General features: G+C 40.5%; 1 protein-coding gene across 1 annotated transcript in view; it reads left to right on the plus strand.

Annotated features, from left to right (window-relative positions):
• Positions 1–9855, plus strand: part of SH3BGRL (SH3 domain binding glutamate rich protein like) — a 28679-nt gene extending 18824 nt beyond the window's left edge. The window contains exons 2-4 of the mRNA XM_081964161.1: positions 3217–3402; positions 6619–6699; positions 8284–9855. Coding sequence (XP_081820287.1) covers positions 3217–3402; positions 6619–6699; positions 8284–8316 — 300 coding nt within the window. The 3' untranslated portion in view covers positions 8317–9855. The remainder of the gene's footprint in view (positions 1–3216; positions 3403–6618; positions 6700–8283) is intronic.
• Positions 9856–11051: the final 1196 nt, after the last annotated feature.

An 11051-nucleotide genomic window follows, 5' to 3' on the forward strand; every position in this document is an offset into this window, starting at 1 on the left:
AGGGTGCTGTAGCTTCCAATAAAGCCAATGCAATCCAAGGCTGCATCAGCAGAAGGATAGATTCTAGATCTCAGGAAGAGATAGTACAATTCTATGCTGTACTAGTGAGACCAGATTTACAGATTACAGATTAACAGAGTTGGAAGGGACCTTGTAGGTCATGTAGTCCAACCCCCTTCCCAAGCAGGAGACCTACATCATTTCTGACAGATGGCAGTCCAGTTTCTTCTTGAAAGCGTCCAATGATGAAGCTCCCACAACCTCCGAAGGCAACTTCTGTTCCATTGGTGGATTGCTCTCACTGTTAGAAAATTTCTCCATATTTCCAGGTTGAATCTCTCCTTGATCAGCTTCCATCCATTATTCCTTGTCTGGCCATCCCAGTGACCATGGGGCAGTTCCTGTCTTTCAACTTTAGGAAAGAGCCAATGGCTAGCCACGTGTGAAATCTTGCTAAGAACACTGCAGGGACTTGTCCAGGCAATTGCGAAGAGTCAACAATGACTCAAAGTGATAACACAGAGATACACACACACCCAAGTATTCTACAAGATCTTTTAAATTTACACCATAAGATTGTGTGTGCTCCTAGGGGTTGAAGTGATGTCGGTCCACATTCTCATGCACCTTTTTCTCTTTTGACCCTAATGTTCCTCAAATACCTCATGGATCCAAGGTCGGCCCATGGCATCTGTCCGTTGCAAAGCCAAAGAATTGGCTTGCATTTCTTCCCCTCATTTCCTCTTTCAGTTTGTCTTCCTACATACCAGACAGCTCAGCAACCATATTTGGAGTTAGTTTGCTTGTCTGCTGCTCTCACATCTGTTTGGCTGGAGGACTAGAGTGTTTTTGCTTGCCCATATATGGACAAGCTGCTTGAGAAAAGTCCTGCATCTGGCTCGGATTAGAAGTAATGTCGCCTCTTCAATTCTGATTTTCTCATTAGCTCCTAGTCAGCCACTCTTTATTCTGGCTTCCTGGGCATAAGGCTGATCAGGTGTGTGTCCTGAAGTTCACAGTTTCTTGTTAACAACCAGTTTCCTTATAATCATTCATGTCTCTGAAGCAATGGAAGGAAAGGTTGGAGACTATAATTGAGCATTTTTACTCCAAGAAGGAAATTGTTGGTGCAAACGCAACACTTAAGTCTTCATGTCCCAAAATTGAGTAATTAGGCATGTTAAGGCAACTGTAATAAATGGTTCCGTTCAGATGAACCAATGTGTACAAGCTTAAACATTCTATTGGCAAGGTTGCATAAACTCTGAAAATAGTAGAACATCAAAGCAAATATGTGTGAGTCCCTCCTTATGAGATGTGATAGAATGGGCAAGGTGTTGGACCAGGACTGGAGAATTTCACTTTCTGGTTCACCCTGGAATTAAAGAGGAAGGGGGTCAAGCTATTTTCCAAAGCACCCGAAGGCCAGACAAGGAATAATGGATGGAAGCTGATCAAGGAGAGATTCAACCTGGAAATATGGAGGGACTTTCTGACAGTGAGAACAACCAACCTATGGAACAGACGTTGCCTTCGAAGGTTGTGGGAGCTTCGTCACTGGAGGCTTTCAAGAAGAGCCTAGAGTGCCATCTGTCAGAAATGGTGTAGGATCTGCTTGGGCGAGGGTTTGGACTGGATGACCTACAAGATACCTTTCAACTCTGTTAATGTGTGAAAAAAATCTGTCTAGAACCAAAACATTGTTACATTAAAAACCTTTTCTAGAAATCCTGTGATTTGCGTAAGACTGGGGAAATTGCATTACAGAATTATGCAACCTTGATTTCTAAGCTTCCAAATTGTTTCTCACTTAGCTAATTTCAAAAATTTTAAGACTAACCTAATGAATTTGGCTTTTCTTAGAAAAGGAGGAACTTTCTGACAGTGAGAACAATCAACCTATGGAACAGAAGTTGCCTTCGAAGGTTGTGGGAGCTTCGTCACTGGAGGCTTTCAAGAAGAGACTGGGCTGCCATTTGTCAGAAATGGTGTAGGGTCTCCTGCTTGGGCAGAGGGTTGGACTAGATGACCTACAAGATCCCTTCCAACTCTGTTAATCTAATCTAATCTAATAGCTCACAACTTGTGGTTGTTGGAAAAATGGAAATATAATGGTTATGTATACTGTCGTTTGATTGTGGAGGAAATTGTGGAGGTCATATGTATGTCCAGGTTTCCTCTGTTGCTCGCTCTATATATAGGGTTAAGTTCCTTTCAATTCTCAGCAAAATAATTTTTAAATACAGGTTTAAGGAATTCAAAGATTTTTTTTCTTTTGACAGCAAAAGGGTTATTAGTTTGATTTTGGAAAGTTAGAAACAGATAAAGGATCCAGATATATTTTAAATAAGATTTTGGAATTCATATAAGAATCCTTCTCATGGGAAAATGTTTTTGTTTTGAATTCTCTCTTTTTTAAAAAAAAAAAAGATGAGATTTTGAAGGTTGGACACCAGAGGGAGCCAGAAGGAACTTCCTTTTTTTTATTCTTGTCGGAATCATAGAAATATAATGTGTTAAAAGTATAGAGGCTAAATAGGATTAAAACTAAATGACAGGCACCCAGTATTTGGCCACATCAACAGCATTTCAATAAGAGCCATGGTGGCGCAGTGGATAGAGTGCAGTACTGCAAGCTACTTCTGCTGACTGCCAGTTGCCTGCAATCTGGCAGTTCAAATTTCACCAGGCTCAAGGTTGACTCAGCCTTCCATCCTTCCGAGGTTGGTAAAATGAGGGCTCAGATTGTTTGGGGCAAAGTGCTAGCTCTGTAAACTGCTAAGAGAGGGCTATAAAGCACTGTGAAGCAGTATATAAATGCTATTGCTATCTCCCATCCTCCCTCCCTCCTTCCTTTCATTCTTCCCAGTGGTTAGAATGCAGTGTTGCAGGATAGCTATGCCCACTGCCAGCAGTTCGATCCCAACCAGCTCAAGGTTGGCTCATCCTTCCATGGTGGGTAAAATGAGATTGCCCCAGATTGTTTGGGGGCACTATTCTGACTCTGTAAACCACTTAGAGAGGGCTGGAAAGCACTGTGAAGTGGTATATACGTCTTAAGTGCTAATGCTAATTTTCGCCCACCAGTATGAGTCTGCCTCTGTACATGTTGAAGGACACTGTATGCACCGTAGAATACGCGGGATGGATTGTTCTTCTCCACGTTCACACAGAGAGGGAACTAAGAAGTCATTGATTCATTTATCTTTGTCCTAGATTAAAAAGCAGCAGCAAGATGTGATCAGCTTCTTCGAAGTCAATAAGATTGAGTTTGAAGAGAAAGACATTGCAGCCAATGAAGAGAATCGCAAATGGATGAGGGCGAACGTCCCAGAAGAGAGTCGGCCAGCCACCGGGAATCCATTGCCTCCACGAATCTTTAATGACAGCCAGTACCTTGGGGTGAGCAACAGCCTCTGTTCTTTTCCCTTTGTGTTAAAAATAATCTAGGTGTTGTGGCCCACCAGCGGTCAGCAGATTCAGACAGTGAGGAGGTTGGAGAGGAACATAGTCCTAGAGTCTGGGGAAGGCTCTGATGAGGGCTCTGTGTCAGAGGCAGAGAGGGGGCCAGGGCCGTCTGACAGTTAACAGCTGCCTTCGGAGTCAGACATCAGTGAGGCAGAGGAACAGCTGGAGCCTGTTCCCAGTGTGCACATGCACAGAGGTGCCAGACGAAGGGAACAGCTAAAGAACAGGGTTGACTTGGGAGTAAGGCCACAGGTGGATGATGAATGCCCCCTCCCAGAGAAAATAAAAGAGGAGCGAAAGGGGAGTGGAGTTTGCAGGAGACAATTAGTTCATTCCTGCATTCTTGCCAAGTATTGCTGCATCTGAAAGATTTCGGCCTGGCCACTCTCCAAGCCTGATAAAGGTCAGTAATTGTGAAATATCTTGAAACATAGTGGGAGAGGAAAGACTTTTCTGGAGAGGAATTCACTGTAAATTAAATAAAAGGGCTTTATCGGGAGGAGGACTCAGCTTCATGCTGCTGGGGAAGCCCAGGTCAGAACACTAGGAAGCTTTACTCTATAAGCTTCAAATCTAGAGTCCCTGCCTCAAATGGGCCCATCATTTGCAAGTAACTTTTGGGGTGGAGTGAGTTGGAAAGTCACAACAGAGAAGAAATGCTGGGTCTACTTCATTTGAACCGAAAAGTCTAAGCAGACTTTTTCTTCCAAGTTACGCTTAGAAATCCCTGGGCTATAAGCTAAGCCAGCATTTCTCAACTTTGAGAATTTGAAGATGTGCGGACTTCAACTCCAGAATTTTCAAGCTATTTTTTAAATGGTAGAAATAGCGTCACAAATGCTTTCTTCGGAACCAAAGACATTTCTGGATGTTGGCTATTTCTGGATAAATGGGGCCTACAGGCATTCTCATTTTCACCCCTGCAAAAAGGTTTTCCCAAAGGTGCTTTTTCAAGAAGGAACTGGACTTCAGCTTCTGAAGAATTGAAGAAGCTTCTTGGATGAGAAGCAAAACGTCTTCGAAGAAAAACCAGAAAGTCCAGTTGCCTCTTCAAAAAGCACCTTTGGGACAACCAGGACTTGGATGAGAATCTCCATAGGCCAGGGGTGTCCAAACTTGGGAACTTTAAGACTTGTGGACTTCAACTCCCAGAATTCCCCAGCCAGCATAACTTGAGAACTTTTAAGACTTGGGGACTTTGCTGGCTGGGGAATTCTGGGAGTTGAAGTCCACAAGTCTTAAAGTTGCCAAGTTTGGACACCCCAGCACTATGGGGTGGAATGTAACCCTCACGCTAGCGCTAATTACCACGTCGCAGGCCAAGCAATGGCACTAGTTCGGGTTAGCGGCAGACAAAACAAAAGGACAACTGCTAACGATAAACTTAAAAGTTCTCAAGTTATGCTGGCTGGGGAATTCTGGGAGTTGAAGTCCACAAGTCTTAAAGTTCCCAAGTTTGGACACCCCTGCCATAGGCATTCTTCAAAAGCGTGGTGCTTTCTTTTTCTAAAGATTCCTGTCCGATTCATAGCCCTCTTGAATGATGCGAGAATTTTGAGACTCTAAAAAGAGTGCAGAGAAGAGCAACAAAGATGATTAGGGGCCTGGAGGCTAAAACATACGAAGAACGGTTGCAGGAACTGGGTATGTCTAGTTTAATGAAAAGAAGGACTAGGGGAGACATGATAGCAGTGTTCCAATATCTCAGGGGTTGCCACAAATAAGAGGGAATCGAACTATTCTCCAAAGCATTCTCTTGTCCCCAGAATGCAGGGCAAGAAGCAATGGGTGGAAACTAATCAAGGAGAGAAGCAACTTAGATCTAAGGAGAAATTTCCTGACAATTAGAACAATTAATCAGTGGAACGACTTGCCTCCAGAAGTTGTGAATGCTCCAACATTGGAAGTTTTAAAGAAGAGATTGGATAACCATTTGTCTGAAGTAGTTATCCTGCCTAAGCAGGGGGTTGGACTAGAAGACCTCCAAGGTCCCTTCCAACTCTTGTTATTCTAATTAAAACTAGTTTAAAACTTGAATATTTGGTAATATAAAGAGTCTGCCCTCTAGGGAACAGTGGTCCCATATAGTTGAATTTGGCTGTATTTCCCAACTCAGAAATATTTATCTGAGACTAACTCAAACTACTCAGACTATTTATTGTCCCAGGTATAATTCAACCATCAGATTTCTTGCCAAACCAGCTGGAGTATGTGTTGATTTTTAAAGCCAGCAATATGTAACTGAACCAGCCAAGTCCAATTCTCCAGGGATGAATTCCCTTTCACAACTACTTTGTTTCTTACTATTGGAATATCCTAAGAATAAAGGATGGCTTATGAAGTCAACTGTAATGGACAGAATAGATTTCATTAAAAAAGTATTGCGTGTTAAGATGAAATTCTAGGATGTCTCTTGAAAATAATCGTCCAGCCAGCTTCTGCTCAGAGCTTAGTAAAGTGTTGGATAGGTTCCTCTGCTTCCTTGAGTATCATGGAAAAATGGGAACTATATTAATACTAGCTGGATACCCGTGCTTCACAATGAAACTGTGTGATCGGGCAATGCAGGAGAAATCCAGTTCAATCCGTTGGCTAAGTAGTGGTCGGTGATTAAAACACATAATGGAATATTGCTCCTGCTGCCTTGAGATCTATGGAAGCAGTTCCATAGGTGGAAGGCATAGACATTTTGGTGAAGTACCAACATTTAGTACTGTAAGGAGCCCCAGACTACTCCTGAGTGAAGGAGTGGAACATCTGCCAGTTTGAACTGAGGTAACGGAATGTGAGGCAACTGGCAGTTGGAACAGAGTTCTTTTCAGGTGGGGAGGGGGAGTAGAACTCCTTAGCATCAGAGCGTGTTAATTACTGTATAAGAAATACTAATGGTCATTTTGGAAAAATCCTTTCTTAGCGAGCACCTAAAAGCCAAGAGGAACATACGTGCCAAATTTCAAATTTGTAGGCTTTACAGTTCTGGAGGTCTTGTGATGAGTGGATGGTATTTTACTTTTATATATACCCGTATATATAGATTTATAAATAGGCATGATGGGTCTTGAGTTCCTTTTTCTCAAAGGTCAAATGCTACAAACTGGTTCCTAAAGGCTATATACTGATGTTTCTTTTCTTCCCTCTCCCATCCCATAGGATTATGACGCTTTCTTTGAAGCGAGAGAGAATAATGCCGTCTATGCTTTTTTAGGCTTGACTCCCCCACCTGGTTCAAAGGTAGGTATTGCCACAGTTGCTTGAACTCTGTTTCCTGTGCTTTGAAAGTCTAAACTGGGAGTGTCCAAACTCAGCCACTTTGAGACTTGTGGACTTCAACTCCCAGAATTCTCCAGCCAGCATGCTGGGAGTTGAAGTCCACAAGTCTTAAAGTGACCGAGTTTGGAGATTCCTGGTCTAAATGTGTGTCGCATTTTAAGTTTATTTTCTCTCACCACGAGAGAAATTTTTTTTCTGGATTTCTCCTCTCCAATAAGGAACTCTTTATTACATGAAACAGTGCTAAATTTGTCTCTGGCAGCAGTTAAAATTTGCAAAAAGATACTAGAATATGCTGAGCATGGGTAAGAGAGAATTCACATTTTATATTTTAAGGCTGATGAGCTTCCTTGTTTATTTTATCTTCATCTATTTTTTTACATCTTTGTTCTGTGACTGCCCCTTTAGTCTGGTCTTAGGATGAATACTAAGAATTGTTAATAGAAATAGTTTAGTGTTCCAATATATAATATTATATTAACCATCCTAGCTTTTGATTATCTTTCTTTTCCTCTTAAAAGCTTTAGTGATATTACTGAAACAGATGTAATTTGTTCTTCCTTGTCTTTCATGCCAATCTATGACCAAAATAAAAGGATGCAGTGGCTCAGTGGCCGAGTTGATCAGAAAGGTGGGCAGTTCGGCTGTTCGAATCCCTAGCACCGCATAACCGAGTGAGCTCCTGTTACTTGTCCCATCTTCTGCCAACCTAGAAGTTCGAAAGCATGTAAAAATGCAAGTAGAAAAAATAGGGACCACCTTTGGTGGGAAGGTAACAGTGTTCTGTGCACCTTCGGCGTTTAGTCATGCTGGCCACATGACCACAGAGACGTATTCGGTCAGCGCTGGCTCTTCAGTTTTGAAACAGAGATGAGCACCGTCCCCTAGAGTCAGGAACGACTAGCAAATATGTGCGAGGGAAATTTTTACTTTACCTATGACCAAAATAAGAATGTGGATTACATTGTGAACAGGAAGAATTTATTTGGGATGTTGCCAGTTCATAGTTTGTTAAAGGCCACGCCGTTTATTTGGTCTTGTCCTGCTCCAACAGCTATTGAAACTAATACAAGTAGTCCTCAACTTACAACAGTTCATTTAGTGATCATTCAAAGTTACAACGGCCCTGGAAAAAGTGACTTATGACCGTTTTTGCACAGTTACAACCTTTGCAGCATGCCCACGAGCATGGGATCAAAATTCAGATGCTTGGCAACTGGTTCATATCTATGATGGTTGCTACGTCCCAGGGTCATGTGATCCCCTTTTGCGACCTTCTGACAAGCAAAATCAATGGGGAAGCCAGATTCACTTAACAACCGGGTTACTAACTTATCAGCCGCAACGATTCACTTTAACAAATGTGGCAAGAAAGGTGGTGAAATGAGTCAAAATTCACTTAACAAGCATCTCATTCAACAACAATCGAAATTTTGGGTTCAATTATGGTAGCAAGTCGAGGACTACCTGTCCAGGTGACCAAATTGTTTTTGTTTTATTTATTAAAAATAAACTTGGCTAACATTTCTCTCATTGTCTTTCCAGGAGGCCGAAGCACTAGCAAAACAAGGGGTGTGAATCCTTCCTCCCTTTCTTCCTCCCAGCCTCAAGCCTTAAAAATTCTGCGAAAGAGAAAATCCTACAGCTTTTCTACCTTACAATAGCAAAAACCAATGCGCTTGAAGAAAAAAGAAGCAAAGGTTTTGTTGTTTTCCCCAAAATTACTGCCTGCTCTCTACAATATTCTGCCATATAGAATTAACAAGAAGCCACACCAAATAGTATTATTATCATTATGAATGATGATGATGATAATAATAATAGTAAATACAACTGTGCCACAATGAGAGAAAGAGAGAGAAATTAAATGAAGCTTCTAGAAACCCTGGATTGAATTTTGACTCTTGCAGTGGATATGATTTATTCCCTGGCAGTTGCATAAAAGCTCATCCTCCCCCCTTTTTTTGTAAAATTAACAAAAGCATTTATTTTCTTTCTCTGTGACACAGATCTGTAATTATACTTGCAGATGTAGAGAAAATCTAGCTGCAAAAATGTTTATTAATAAACCCCCAGTGCCTCTACTGCTTCAAAAACCGAAATGACAAATAGGATGTCCTAAAGTTTGTTGCAATGTCACATAGCTGAAGTTTGCAATGACTTGTTGTAGTTAGGATGTTTGCAGAGTTGTTCTTTTGTTATGTTATGTAGATTGATGCCATTGGAGTCTCTGATGGAATCAGGGCAGGATTTTGCCAGATTTTTGTGCAGTCTCAGTAAAATGTGCATTTCTAACCCTCTGGATTTATGAAAACAACAAAATAGTTCTTATTTCACTAGAATGTGAAGCAAATGTAATATGGGGCCAAAATACTTTTTGTTATTTTTTTATTATTAAGAAACAAGGTCAAGTAATTATGAATTAGAATAACACTTAGTTTGATATATTGAGCTTGTAAAATGTTTTCTATGCAAGATGAGATATGTTAAAATCAAGGGTCCAATATGAAATAAAACTGAATAAAGGTCATTTGCAGGAATGAAGCTTGTAGGTCTCTATGATATAGGAAGTTCAACTGATTTTTCAGCCTGGTTTTGCAATGCTGTGAAGTTGCCTTTAGCAGTTTGTCAAACTCCTAGTATTTTCAGAATGTGTAACAACGATCAAAGATATGGGCAAGAACCCCATCCCAAGAAACTTATTAGCTACAAGTAATGCTGAAAAGTGTGTGTCTCACTCCTATGGATTTGGAAAGTTGTAGAAATGCAACTGAATCACAAAGCCTTAATCAAATCACATCAATATGGATATATCTAATCGAAAGAATATACATATATATTGTATATTGTATATATTATATATATTGCTCAGGGTTGAACTCTGGAGTCCTTGGTGCTCTCTGAGCTTGGTTGTTTGCTTGCAGATGTTTCCTTACCCAACTAGATAACATCATCCATGAGATTAAGCCTGGGGTTTGCTTTCTGTTTTGATACAGCAGCTTGCCCTGCCAGCACTGGTGAGCAGTGGTTTCCTCCTTGGCAGTTCTTCGATTAACACATCTCCTTCAACAGTCAAGAACTAGATAAGCTGGGATTTACACTAGAGAAACAATCAAGCAGAAAATATCACCCTGATCAAGGAAGTAGCAAGGAAAAAACCACACCTCCAGCCACACCCGGCAAGGCAAACTATATAAAAAAGGAGCATCCATGATATTATTTAGTCAAATCATAACAAATCATATGCAGATATCATCAAGCTTGGGGAATATCAAGAACTTGACAGATAGATAGATGTATGTTGCCTTTTTATCTCATGGATGTTGTATTCTTAGCCCATGTGGAGGACCAAAGTTAATGTAGATGACTCCATCCAAATATTCCCTTCCCCACTTAATAATACATGCAGATAAATACACAAATCAACATGTCAGTTGACATGGTCCCTCCAGAATTTAAGTTCTGCAGAAATTGGCTAAGTTTATAATGTCTGCATTATTTTATCTGTGTTAGCTTTCATGAGGTCTTTGAGAGTCAAATTAATTGCTTCTCTTTTGTGTTGTTTTAGGAAAAAAATGTTTAGCATGGTGTTTTTCTTTGGAAATAGGTAGTATGTAGAGCAATATTTCTCAGCCTTGCCAACTTTTAAGATGGGCAGATTTCAGCTCCCAGAATTCGACATCATGGCTGGCTGGAAAATTCTGGGAGTTGAAGTCCACCCATCTTAAAGTTGCCAAGGTTGAGAAATGCTAATGTAGAATGTCTGGTTTTACCAGTTCTGGATTCCAAAAGGAAAAAAAGAGGACCATCTCTTCTTAGTTCATACTATACGCTTTTGCACCAATGATCATTCCTAGTTGTTCCTGGCTCTTGGGCTGAGATTGGAGAAAGAATACCATGCAGGTTTGAGATGGATGTTGATGGTAAGAAACTCAAGACAGGACAAATCCTGTATCCAGTGGCCGAAGACGATTCCCCAAAGTTTTTCACTCAAATATATTGATCTATATATACCTTCCTAATTCATTGCTATTGGAAAACCTATGTTAGATAACCACCTTATCTCTTAATAGTCTATTGTTTAATTTCCTATTCCTGTTGGAGTAATCCTGTGCTCAAATCTCATTAATTTTTGCATTAAATGAGTATTTATTTATTTATTTATTTATTTATTTATTTATTTATTATTAGCGTTTATATACCGCCCCCTCTCCCGAAAGGGACTCGGGGCGGTGTACAGTCCGTATTAAAATACAACAGATTAAAACATAGAAATAACTATATAAATACATGTATAAGAGGAGGGTAAAATA

Source organism: Natrix helvetica, assembly GCF_964273705.1.
Source record: "Natrix helvetica genome assembly, chromosome: 11".
Classification (NCBI taxonomy): Eukaryota; Metazoa; Chordata; class Lepidosauria; order Squamata; family Natricidae; genus Natrix; species Natrix helvetica.